This window comes from Mus caroli, chromosome 5, assembly GCF_900094665.2.
Source record: "Mus caroli chromosome 5, CAROLI_EIJ_v1.1, whole genome shotgun sequence".
Classification (NCBI taxonomy): Eukaryota; Metazoa; Chordata; class Mammalia; order Rodentia; family Muridae; genus Mus; species Mus caroli.
Genome location: NC_034574.1, coordinates 135,605,997 through 135,619,239, shown reverse-complemented (window position 1 = coordinate 135,619,239; position 13,243 = coordinate 135,605,997). Strand labels below are relative to the sequence as shown.

Sequence of the window (13,243 nt, the reverse complement as noted above, 5' to 3'; positions counted from 1 at the left end):
CACTGGGGGATTCTAGGCAGGGGCTCTACCACTGAGCCACGCCCCCAGCCCCTCCCTGGGGGATTCTAGGCAGGGGCTCTACCACTGAGCCACTGCCCCAGCCCCTCCCTGGGGATTCTAGGCAAGGGCTCTACCACTGAGCCACGCCCCCAGCCCCTCACTGGGGGATTCTAGGCAGGGGCTCTACCACTGAGCCACACCTCCTAGTTCTTGGGTTTTGAGATAGGTTCTGTCTAGCCCAGGGTGGTCTCTAACTGATGGCCTTCTTTCCAGACAGTGAGGGCCTTGCATGCTCTAGGGAAGCAAAGCACCACTGAGCCCTGTCTCCGGCTCTCTCTTTACCTTAAGCAAGTTGCTCGGGCTTATTTTGAACTCTGTCATCCAGGAGGGCAATGAACTCCTGGTCCTCCTACTGCTCTACCCAGAGCGCCTGGGATCGCAGGTGTGGCCCACCATACTTAGGTTGTAAGCATTCCTTTTCTCTTCTGGGACAATCTCAAGTGTCCTAGGCTGGCCTCATAGCTGAGGGGGATGAACTTCTGACTGTCTTGCCTCTGCGTCTCTGTTCTGGGAGGATAGCGTGCTCTGCCATCCTAGGTTTGTGAAGGACATATGTATGCCTCGCTTCTGGGCAGGCCGGAAGTGGTAGGACCTAAGGACCCTGCCAGTCCATTGGTGTTGGCGGGTGGGTGGAGGCTCCGGTGAGGTCTCGAAGTCATCCCTTAGCCTAAGGGTTCTTGTCTGCTGCTGTCATTCTCTCTGGTGTGGGTACTGCTGCATTGATGCCTGACTTATTTAGGGTTTCTGTTACTGTGATTAAACACCTTGATCACCACCAGCCCAGGGATGGGACCACCAATCACTAATTTAAAAAAAAAAAAAAAACCCTGAAGGTTCCTCTGCTTACGCCGGATCTCAGGGAGGCATCTTCTCAACTGAAGTGCCTCCTCTCAGATGACCCTAGCCAACACAGGGGCTGTGCTAAGGGCTGGGCCTGAAGCTGACCTTTCCCCCACAACATCCATGGATGCTGGTATCTAATCAGAAGCAGGAAGCATCTCACCTGTCAAGCCAAGCCAGAGCTTCCCTTTGGCTTCAGGACCCACAAGGGAGGATGAGGGTGGACAGGGCAGTTCCTGTTCGTCTCGCTGTCTCCTTCCTGGCCTTCAGCAGGACAGGAAGCCCGCTGGTCCTGGGTTGCTCACTTCCATAGCTGCCTGGCTAGCCTGTGGTTCTCCTCGGAGCACAGCCATGCTTAGACTGTCTAAGTCTGACGCCCCGTCTGGTCACCCACCCTGCTGCACCCACTGATGCTCAGCTGAGCAGACCCACAGCCCAGGTCATCTCAGTAGACAGGGCTGGTATCCATACCTGGGTATCCATGTGCTTGGGTCCTGTGCCTTCCCGCTACACTTGCCTTAGGAACCTGCCTGTGGGCTTTCCTGTTCCTCCAGTTTAGGGGTCCCAGGCAGTTGATTGTGGTGGCACATGCACTAACTGTGGCTCCCAAGTGTGACAGACATCGCAAAGGAAGCAGAAGGAAATGGAGGTGCTGTGACTGTAGGGAGCAGTTCCCACCTCTAGAGGCTAAGGCTGGGACTTTACCTTGAGTTCGAGGTCAGTCTGGGCTAGAGTAAGACAGCTTGAGGTGTGGCTCAGTGGTAGAAGAACAAAAGCAACAACAGCTCCCACCCCAACAAACAAAAGCCCAATCAAATATAGAGATTGCATGTCTGACATCCCAGCACTCTGGAGGTAGAGGCAGTTCAGGGTTATCCTTGGCTTCATAGTGACTTTGAAGCCTGCCTGGGCTACACAAATCCTATTGTTAGCAACAACAAAGACAACACAGATGTAAGCCTCGGGCTCCCCTCTGCATTAGTGGAAACTTTGTAGCTGTAGCGGGCAAACTACAGCAGCGGCCCTCCTCCCTTTCACAACCGCCTTCCGCAGTTCCCAGGCGGCTGACAGATGAATGCCTTCCCCCTGGCTGCATCTGTGCGGTCACCAGTCATCGGGCCTCCCTCCCTCCGTCTCCCCTGCTTCCTTTGTGGTGTCTCTCACACCTTTGTCTTCCTGTGCCTGGCCTGCCACACCCCTGGCCTTTCCTGAAGCCACAGTTAGCGCATGCATAGTCATTGTTTGCCTGAAAGGCAAATGTGTAGAGATCCTGGCTGAGCCTGAAGCTCAGTCATAGAGGCCTTCCATCCTCGGTACTATCTATATAAACTGGGTGTGCTAGGATACCTGCGAAGCCAGCACTGGGGGATGGGCAGAGGGAGGAGGGTCAGAAATTCAAGTTAATGCTTAGCTACAGAGTTTGGGCCAGGCTGGGCTGTGTGAGACTGTCTTGTTTCAAAAAAAGAAAAGAAAGAAGAGAAAGGAAAGATGGATCAGAGAATACTGTTGTTTGGCGGATGACCTCTGCTGGCCACTGCTATCACCTACTTCCTTTGGTTTTATAGATTCAAGGAACCCAGTAGGGAGCCAGAGGGAGCCTTTGAATCTCTTAGAGCCAAGATCTTTCTAGATCTTCTGCTCCCCCTGCACCCTCCCCCCATGTTTGTTTCCCACCTGTCCATCAAACCTTGTGTTTTTGCAGTAGGCATGGTGGTGAACACCTATGATCCCTGCTCTCAGGAAGCTGAACTAGGAAGACTGGGTTCCAGGCCAGCCTGGGCTGTCTATTGGTTTGTCCCTGAGAGCTAGCATCCTTTCCAGAGGCAGGGCCATGTGTGCATCACGGGAGTCCTGCAAGACTGGAGATGAATTCGTCTCGTGGGTCTTCCCAAGAGCTTGATCACAGTTCATGTGGCATCCCCAGGCTCCAGCCTGCGCCTGCAGCTACAGAGCCGTCTGCTGTGTAAGGTACTGCCTGTTCTGAACACACAGGCTTCCAGAACACAGCCAAATGGCCCCATTCCTCTGGATCGCTGCCTTCCGAGGCAGGCGTGCCCAGAGATGCTGCAGTAGGTGGCAGGAGCTAGCTATAGGCTCAGGAGGCTGTGTGTGCTCTGGGCTTGCTTCCTAGGGTTATGGGAGCTTTAAGGGACACCTTTATTTACCTGGGGATGGTGGTGGTGGTGTTCTGGTGGCAGCCCTGGGAATCCCAGGCTCACCTGCTACCACCTCCACCTCAGCCTACCATGAACCTGAGCTGGTACCAGCCTGGCTGCCTGTGGGGTGGAGGTGCCACAAGGACAGGTTGTTCTAGATGTGGGTTTGGAGTGCACCCCTATGGCGAGAGGATCACGTGTCAGGCAGAAAAGGGTGCCATCTTACCCACACTGGAGGTGGAGCATTCCCCTGAGTCACCCTAGGCTGCCTGGGCGGAAGCAAGAGCCACTTGAGCCAGGCCTGGCACAGTCTCTGGGGTACCTTCTCCCTCATCCCGCCTGGCTCAGAGTGCAGCATCAGAGGGGAGAGGTGCAGTCACCTCAGAGCGGCATGTCCTTGCTGGCTGGCAGTTTGAGCCAGCTGGGAAGACGTGGAGGTGGAACGTGGCCCAATCTGGGTGGGTCCCATTTCCTTGTTCTCTGCCTACCCTCAGGTGTCAGATGGTACCCACATTAGATAGTTCCCCAGCAGTGCTGGGTGCTAACCAGCCTTGTTCACGGGGGAGAGGGTAAGGGCTCGTTGGCCCCACAATTGGAGGGTGACTGGTTGACCTCTGTGACAGATAACATCTTTTAGGGGAAAGTTCTGTAAGTGGCTATCTACTTAGAAAAAGGTTTGAAAGTATGTACAGGACACGGTGTATAACTAAGCCCGGGGATACCTGGGCTTTAGTGCAAGTCCATACTGCCACCTAGTGGTGGAGGTGGCAGCTACTGCTGCCTGGCACTGGGCTTCCACCCCATGCTGTTAGGAGCATTGGGATGGGCTGGCGCTCGCTTGCGCTCTCTCTCTCGGTGCTCTCTCTCTCTCTTTCTCTCTCTTTCTCTCTCTCTCTCCCTCTCTCTCTCCTCTCTCTCTCTCCTCTCTTTCCTCTCCTCTCCTCTCCTCTCCTCTCTCTCTCCCCTCTCTCTCCTCTCTCTCTCTACTCTCTTTCCTCTCCTCTCCTCTCCTCTCTCTCTCCCCTCTCTCTCCTCTCTCTCTCTTCTCTCTCTCTCCTTTCTCTTCTCTCTCTCTCTTCTCCTCTCCTCTCTTCTCTCTCTCTTCTCTCTCTCTCCTCTCTCTTCTCTCTCTCTCCTCTCTTCTCTCTCTCTCCCCTCTCTCTCTCCTTTCTCTTTTCTCTCTCTCCTCTCCTCTCTTCTCTCTCTCTCTCCCCTCTCTCTCCTCTCTCTTCTCTCCTCTCTCTTCTCTCTCTCCTCTCTCCTCTCCTCTCTCTCTCTTCTCTCTCTCTCTCTTCTCTCTCTCTCGCTCGCTCTCTCTGCTGCTCATGACCCTGCATCCCTCTTGCCTGCCACTTTCTCACCCTGCGAAGCTAAGGCAGAAGGAAACTAAATTCAGGGCTGGCCAGGACACCGGAGCGAGACCCCATCTAAGATTTAAAATCCAAAGGGCTGGGTGTACGGTTCTGTGGTGAAGTGCTTGCCTAGTGTATGTGAGGTCTAAGTTCAGTTCCCAGCATTGAAAAAAAAAGTCCAGGTGGCTGATCTATCTCTGCCATCAGATCGGCTCCCTAGGGTAGCTGCATGTGAGTCCCCTAAGGCCAGCAGGTGTGGCTGTGGCTGTGTGAGAATGGGGGGGCGGGGGTAGGGCATACCGAAGATGGGATGTGATAGCCTTGAGCTGGTGCATGCTGGCAGGTTTGTAGGCAGTGGCTAGCCTCACTCCTCCCTGGAGTCAAGTCCCTACAGCTCACACCCATCTCTCTGCAGGTTGGAGCAGCCCTACTTCAATGCCAACGCTCAGTTCTTCCAGGCGCTGGGCCAGTGCTCGTCTCTGCAGCGCCTGTGCCTGGTGTCTCGCAGCGGCACCCTGCAGCCAGATGCCGTGCTGGCCTTTATGGCCCGTTGCTTGCAGGTCGTCATGTGTCACATGTTCACCGGAGAATCCCTCACCACCTGCAAGAGCCTGCAGCAGTCGCTCCTCCGGAGGTGAGTGGCAAGGCACGGCAGCTGGCCGGGAGGTCTCAGACAGTACTGCTGTCCCCAGGACTCAGTGTCCTCAGCCCGTTACCGACTTTGGGGAGATGGAGCACCAGATTCTAGCAGCATGATCAGAGGGCCTGGCCTGCTGCAGGGGACTAGTTCCCATGGATAGTCTCTGGTCTCAGCCATGGAAGGCTGAGGCAGAAAGAGCCCAGGAGTTAGGGCTAGCCTCAGGTACAGAGTTTATCCTGGAGTCTAGAAGCCAAAGTTTTAGTTTACTGTGTCTGATGTGGGCCCAAGAAGGACTTGTTGACCCTTCCTTCATCCTTGTAAAGGCTGGACTCCCAGCAATTCAGAAGCTGAGGTGGAAGTGGGAATGTGGAGTACTTGGTGAATTCAAGGCAAGCTTGGCCTATAAGCAAGGCCATTTCAACAAGCAAGTAAGGGGCTGGGAGTCTAGCGTAGTTGGTAGAGTGCTTGCCCAGCTGACGCTAAGCCCTGGGTCAGTTCTTACAACATGGGGCTGGAGAGGTGACTCAGAAGTCATCTTACTGCAGCTGGGACATGCCAACACCCCAGAGGCAGAGGCTAGCCTGGTCTACAGGTCAAGTTCCAAGACAGCCAGGATATCTCCTGGCCCCTCCTGGCCACTTTGGGCAGCTGTATAGATGTGAGGCATTTAAGCTTATGTGAGCTCACATTACATGCACATACATACATACATAAACAGATCTCAGTCTCTGTAGTACCACAGATGTGTTGGCACATGCTTATGATCCCAGCACTTGCTGATGGAGGCAGGATTCAAGTCCTCTACTGCATAACAAGTTTGAGGCTAGCCTGGGCTACATGAGACCCTGTCTTAAGACAGTGTAAGTAAAGAGAGAGTGGCTGGTCGGTAAGAAACCCCTCAGGGCAAACGCTGAGTCCTGACGCAGGCCAGCACAAAGCCTTCCTCTCTGCTATTGCTGGCAGCCTCGGGGCTGGGCAAAGCCCTAGAGACTGGCAGAGAGGCTGTTCTGTGGAGGCCTCTGCTGCCGCCTTGCCATCTGCAGGGTGGTGGCTCTGCTGCACACCCCTCCCCCACGGTGACAGCAGCCTTTCTGGGTCTTACAGTCAGCTCAGCTGTGCAGGGCGCTGAGCTGCAGGCGTCCAGCAGGTGGCAGTGTTGCTCTTGGCAGCCAGCCACCCGGTGCCTAGGGTGTCTGTGAAAAGTAACCTCACTGTCTGTAGTCTTTCCTGAAGCTTCTTTTGTTTGTTTAGCTTAAGAAGAACTTTTTTTAGACAGGGTTTTTGTAGCTCAGGCTGGCCTTGAGTCCACTGTGATGCTGGACACGACCTTCCCTTCCGTATCCTCCCGCCTCCATCTCCTGAGTGCTGGGGTTATAGGTATAGAGCACTTTTGGGGTAGCCCAGGCTGGCCTGAAGTTTGTGGCAATCCTCCTGCCTCAGCCACACAGAGCAGCCCCCAATTCTCTGCTTTTCTTGCCTGGAGAACTCAGGGACGCTCAGTGAAGTCCACTCTTGAACTCCCAGCACCTCACCCGGCAGGGTGGATGGAGCTCTCGGCCAGCAAGACTGGGGTCCCTTCCTCCCTGCACTGCACTGTCGGTTCCTGGCAGGATCCCCGTGCCAGGCTGTGCTCGTGCCTCGGGTCCCTGGGCAGTTGAGTTGCATACCTTCCTTAACTGGCTCGGGGGCTTCATGTTGTGGGGTTGGATTTGGCTTCTCCCACCTCACAGGATGTATCTATATTTAGGTTGCCTGTGTCTAATGCCTGCACAGTGTGGTGACTACATTTGTCCTCAGGCTTTGTGTCCCGTGTCTGCCTGTCTGTCTGTCTCTCTCTTTTGAGTCTCAAGTAGCCCAGACTAGCCACTAACATGGAGAAGAATAACCAGAATAAACGTAACCTTCTGATGCCCGCTCTCTACTTCTCAGGTCTTGTCGTACAGGCATACACTGCCACGTTAGATTTATGCCATGCTGGGGCCTGGAAGCGTCAGGCAAATAGTCTGCTGGCTGAGCCACGTCTCAGCCTTGGGGTTTCCTGCTTCTTGGTGCCATTCTGGGCATTGCCATCTCAACCCTCCCCAGTACCAGGATGAGCTGCGTGTGCCCCATGCCAGCTCCTTTTCTCTCCTGTTGCACCATGCAGCCCACTGGATGTGGGGCTGTGTTCTTCTGCAAGTCCCTCCCCTATTTGGGCATCTTTGGCCTCATATGAGGTCTGAATTCAGCTCCTGGGGTCCAGACTCAGTGACAGAGGTTCCTGGTGGACCTTGGGGGTTAGTGGCCTCCCAGGCTGGTGAGCAGGGACTATCAGAGTTCCGCTTTACCCAATGCCCACACATCTCAGCACCGTACCGGTCCAGCTTCCCGTCTTCCCTAGAAACTTGTGCTGGTCTACCTGATGCATGGTTGCCTTGCCTGCTGCTGTCTGTCCACAGTGCTGTTGCGTCAGGGTCTGAGCCATGCACTGATAAGCCCACCCTGTACTTCTCTCTCTCACCCCCACTTCAGACTCAGCAGGGAAGGATCCCTCATTCATCCCTGCTTCCTTGGGCTCTCCCACTTGGGCCAGGCCTTGCAAACCCTGGGAATGGGGAGGGCCCTGTGTCCTCTGGTCACTGTGGCACTGTGATATTGTGGCACTGTGGAGGTCGAGCCTTGAGACCCCAAGGCTCCTCCCAACCTTGTCTCTGGGAGCAGCCTCATCTCCCAGGCACAACTGGAACCTGTCCATGACAGACCCATCCCTGCCCACCCTGGGTGAGCCACGACATGGGAACCACTGCCAATCATCCCACCTAGTGCCATCGGCTTCCTGGAAGGCTTCCTCTTCATGTCTGCCTGCTGCCACATGACCTAGGCATAACAGCTTGCACCCCATATGGGACCTCTCCAGGTCCTGTCTCCTCCCTGCAACAGGGCCTGAGCCCAGAAGCACACGTGATAGACCTGGCACAACCCCAGACAGTAGCAAAGTGAAGGTGAGGTCACTGCTCGCCTGGAGCAGTTACAGACCTGACATCTGTGGTCATGTCTCACAGCCTCCGGTCTGAAGACTCAGGAATCCCAATCCTGAGTGCAGTGTGAGGCGCTGTCCTCCAGCTCCTCTCAGGGTAATGTGACAGAGGTCTGCCGTCCACTGCGGTGGCCATGTCATTCTCTTGAGGCCCAGTTGGCACTGTCTTCCCATGTGGGATCTTTTTTTTTTTTTTTTTTTGGTTTTTCGAGACAGGGTTTCTCTGTGTAGCCCTGGCTGTCCTGGCACTCACTTTGTAGACCAGGCTGGCCTCGAACTCAGAAACCCGCCTGCCTCTGCCTCCCGAGTGCTGGGATTAAAGGCGTGCGCCACCACGCCCGGCCATTTTTTTTTTTTTTTTTTGGTTTTTCGAGACAGGGTTTCTCTGTGTAGCCCTGGCTGTCCTGGCACTCACTTTGTAGACCAGGCTGGCCTCGAACTCAGAAATCCGCCTGCCTCTGCCTCCCGAGTGCTGGGATTAAAGGCGTGCGCCACCACGCCCGGCTCCATGTGGGATCTTAAAGTATGTTTGTGTCTGTCCCCGTATGTTGGGCAAATGGCCCTGGAAGGCCACCTGGCTGCTCCAGCCCCGCTGGTGTTCCATGTAGACATGGGGGGCATTCTTTCTGTAAGTTTCCAGCTTGCCAGAACCACAGTTAACAACTGCCCCTCTGCTGCTGTGCTCTGCAAGCTCTGGCCCCTGGCAGCCTCGGGGGCCGCGCTCAAAGCTGAGTGTGCACATGTGATTCCCCATGCGGGAAAACAGGTCTGCAGACTGCAGAGAAGTGCTCTCAGATGGAGCAGGGGATTGCTTAAGTCTGGCTTGGATGTCAGTTTCAAAGAGTGGAATCAGGTTGGGGGATGAGGCTTGGTCGGTAGAGGGCTCTCCTGGCGTGCACAAAGCCCTAGGCTCCAGTCCCCACATGGCACAAACTAGGCATAGTGGTTCAGGTTTATAATCCCAGCACTTGAGAGGTGGGGGCAGGAGGATCCAAAGTTCAAGGTCACCCTTGGCTTCATAACAAGTTTGAGGCCAACCTGGGAAGCATGCAGTGTCAGTGAAAGCCTGTCTCAGGAAAGTTAAAAAGTAACAAACAAGAAACACAGGGTTTCTGATGCTCTGCAGCCCAAGCTGCTCCACAGCAGGAGTGGCTCTGTAGGTGGCATTTGGAGTCTGGGAGCTGCCCAGTCACACCGTGTGGCACCCCTCTGTGTGGGAGCCCTAGACCAGGCTGTTGGGGTGTTCTCACCTGGCAAGCCTACCATGTGGGTCTGCCGCTGCTGGCTCAGCGGGGAGACCTGTGACCTGGATGCTGATCTAGGTGGCTGCTGAGTCCCAGCTCCATTGAGCACATTCAGAAGCCAGGAGCTGGGAACCGCATGAGGCCTGTAGAAGATGGCCAAGGTGCGTGGGCCCCACCATAGCGTTGGCAGCATGGGGCGGGGGGCACAGGCCATTTCAGAAGGGAAGATGTTGTCTGGTGTTCACTTGGTGGGTCTGTCTGTCTGGATGTGGAGCTAAAGGTGATCTGACCTGGGAATTCTGTCCTTATCCCAGAGCTTAAATCCCAGCCTTGGGAGATAGAGGCAGGAGGATCTCTGTGAGTTCAAGGCCAGTCCTGATCTACAGGACAGCAGGTTCCAGGACAGCCAAATTTACACAGAGAAACCCTGACTCGAAAAACAAAACAAAAACAAGGGCTGGAGAGATGACTCAGTGGTTAAGAGCACTGGTTGCTCCTCCAGAGGACGCAGGTTCAAATCCCAGCACCCACACAGCAGCTCACAACTGTCTGTAACTCCAGTTCCAGGGATCTAGCACCCTCACACAGACATGCCTAGCAATGCACAGGAAATGAAGATAAGGAGACTATTAAAAACACGAAAGGAAAAAGAGAAAAGTAAAACAAACAACCTCCTAGCCAAACAAAAAAATACAGTCTTCAGTTGTTTTTTTTTTCTTAATTTTTACGTGCTTCTGTGGCTGTGTATGTGCATATGGGTTCAGTACCTGCAGAGGCCAGTAGGGGATTCTGAATTCCCCCAGAACTGGAGTTACAGATGGCTGTGCCACCACCACGTGGGTGCTGGGAACCAACTTGGGTCCTCATCTTAACCACTGAGCTGGATTTTAGTCCCCGCTCCCTAGAGTCTCTAGTTTTCCAGATGAGTTAGGTCGCACTGCTGCCTGGGTCTGAGGGTGGCTAGGTTGTGTGGGTGCTTAGACGGTAGCCACCCATGGAGAATAGTGTGGGGCTGTCTCCCTCCAGGGCTGACCCTGTGCCTCCCTCAGCTTTGATCTGAATCCTGTCTTGTCTGCTTTCGTCAGTGTGGGAAGGTATTTCCCGCTTTGTTACTCCCAAGACTGCTAACAGGAGCTCTGTGGGCAGAGAGGCGATGACTTTGAATGTCAGGCCAAGCAGAGCGTTCTGCCTTCCCCACCCCTCACCTCACTCCAAGTGAGTTCTGCTTCTCTTTACATTTTTGTTTTGTTTTGTTTGAGACAGGGTCTCCCTATGTAGTCCTGGCTCTCCTGGAACTCATTATGTAGACCAGGCTGGCCTTGAGCTCACAGAGATCCTCCTGCCTCTGCCTTCTGAATGCTGAGATTAAATGTATGCACACCAAGGCTACCTCGTGTTTTTGTTTTGAGACAGGGCTTTGTGTAGTCCAGGTTGATGTCAAACCCAGCGTGTAGCTGAGGATGAACTGACCCTCTGACCCCCAGCCTACATCTCCTGAATGCTGGGACTATGGAAATACCCTGGTTAACAGAGGCTTCGAGGATGCTAGGCTGCCATTCTACCTACTGAGCATGCGCGGCCTGGCAGAAACTGTATTCTCTTTTTCTATATATTTATTTTATGTGCACGAGTGTTTTGCCTTCATGTATGTCTGTGCATCATGTGTGTACTTGGTGTGGACAGAGGTTCAGAGGAGGGAGTTGGAGCTCCTGGGACTGGACAGCTGTGAGCATCATAACCCAGGTGCTCTCTAAGAGCAGCTCGGCTTCTAGGCGCTAAAACCCTGCAGTCCAGCCTCAGCCCCCGGACTGCTGCTGTGCTTTCTGGCTCGGGGAATCTGATGGCTTAGCGTAGAGTGGGCATCCGTGCTGGACACTGAGCCCCCAGGTCTCCCGTGGCTCACGGAGTGCTGTGCCTTCCCAGCTGCGTCCTCGGCCCACACCCCGTTAACGGCTGATCTCTGGTTCAGTTTCCAGGCTGAGAGGCCCGCATTGAACGTCGTCATCTTCCCCCTGCTCCACGAAGGCCTGACAGATGTCATCCGAGATGTCCCCATGCTGCACCTGGACGAGATCACCTTGTTCAAAAGCCGAGTGGCTGAGGAACCGCCCAACCTGTGGTGGTGAGAGGACCCTGGCCAGCCCGCCCACCACTCCTGTCGCCAGAGCCTCTTCTGTCTGAGTCTCCACGAGGGTGCCAGAAGCCAGCAGACAGTAGGGCCTTGTTCCGTGACGGGAAGAAAGTCTCCAGTTCCCCTGAGACACTCACCCCAGTCCCCCGGGATTCTCTCTGTCACTCTCATGAGTACAGTGACAAGAAGTAATCTGGTGAGCCATGGACGAATGGGCCATGGATGAGCCAGGCTGCCCTTCAGGGCCTGGCTGTGTTGGGGGGGGGGGACTTGTGGGCTGCGGTCCCCAGTCCTCTCACTTGCTTCAGCCTGGGGACTCTAGCCTGCTCCTTTGTTCATGGCCATCTACACTTGAGCTCAGTCACGTGCAGTCAGGGTGGGCCGGGCTGTCACTGTGAAATTGGCGAATGCTGTCTGTGAGCCTGTGGCTCCTTTCCCTGTTGAGCTCCATTTAGGGTGTGGGCCAGTGGCAGAGCTAGTGTGTGCGAGGCCCTGGCTGCCATCCCCACCACAAAAAAAATGTTTAACCCAATGATGTCTCCGGGATGTTTTCACCTCAGTGATACCAGAGAGTCCCCTGAAGCAGGGACTGTGGGGTGGCTTCACCCCCAAACTGAGCCTGAGGAGTTGAGCCTGTGTCTCACAAGTGGTCACCTCTCCTTACAGTCGGTGCTGTGGTGCTCTGAATGCCCTCCAGGAACGCCACAACCTCTGGCCCCATTAAGATAGCTGAATACAGTCAAAGCCAGCATTGGGCGTAGGTTGGAGCAGGGAGCGCCTACCTGTTTAGTCCTTACAAAATCCACCAAGAGCACTGCTTTAGTTAGTGTGTGGGCATGGACCCCAGGTTCCATCCACAGGATGTGATGCCAGCTCTCCAGAGGTCAGGACACAAGTGTGAGTCACCCTCAGCTACATAATTGATGTAGAGGCTAACCTGGGCTACATAAGACTCTGTTTCAATCTCAACAAATGAAAAACAAAGGACAGACAAAGCTAGAGGAGAAGCCAGTGTCTGTGGCTTCATGCGTCTCTCACGCCAGCGAGACGGAGCCAGTAGCCCCTAGAGGGGACATACGAGAGAGAGTGTGTGGTGTGTGAGAGCGTGTGGTGGCATTGATCCACTGACTCCCATCTGGGCCTCCCCCGGGCTCCAGCAACATGTGGACATTGATCCAGGTGGTTTCCAGCCTGGACACCTCAGTCCGTGCCGTGCCGCCCACCAGGCCTCACTCACTGCTGGTGACCGCCTCAGACCCAGCCTGCCCTCACATCTTCTGTCTCCCGGTCAGCATCCCTTGCTGGTGAGGAGCAGCACTAGGTTGTGCCTGGGGAGACCCAGCTCTGGGGACAGTGTTAGGGAAACAGCCCTCAGACCCAGGCCCCAAGAACTGTACCTCTGTCTGGCCCTTGCCATTCTAGCTTCAGTGTTTACATGGGGTCTCCAGTGCCAAGCCCTCCCCCCTCAGCCAGCCTCTTGCCTGAGGGGATCCTCGATTCTCTCCAGAGCCCACGGTGCTCCTCCCTGTCCTGTGGCTGAGCGATCTTAACTCCTAGCCAGAGGGATTGGTCTGTCTGCAGGCTGATCCCAGGGACACCCAGCCCACACCCAGAGCCCTTACCCTCCCAGGCCTGCCCTGTCCCTTCCTGCCACTGCAGGCCGTTGGACTGACTGCCAAGGTTCCAGGGGGCAGACGTCCCACGGCTGTAGACAAGGGACCCAAAGATGGTGGAACCCACTTCTTCCAGTTGAGAAGAAGGGTGAGCATGTCTTTAGAACATTAAGCTGGCACCTGAGGGCCAC

General features: G+C 55.0%; 1 protein-coding gene across 1 annotated transcript in view; it reads left to right on the top strand.

Moving 5' to 3' along the window:
* Fbxl18 (F-box and leucine rich repeat protein 18) overlaps nt 1–11,971 on the top strand; it is a 23,539-nt gene extending 11,568 nt beyond the window's left edge. The window contains exons 4-5 of the mRNA XM_021163851.1: nt 4,824–5,042; nt 11,278–11,971. Of these exons, the coding sequence (XP_021019510.1) occupies nt 4,824–5,042; nt 11,278–11,434 (376 nt within the window). The 3' untranslated portion in view covers nt 11,435–11,971. The remainder of the gene's footprint in view (nt 1–4,823; nt 5,043–11,277) is intronic.
* The last annotated feature ends 1,272 nt before the right edge of the window (nt 11,972–13,243 follow it).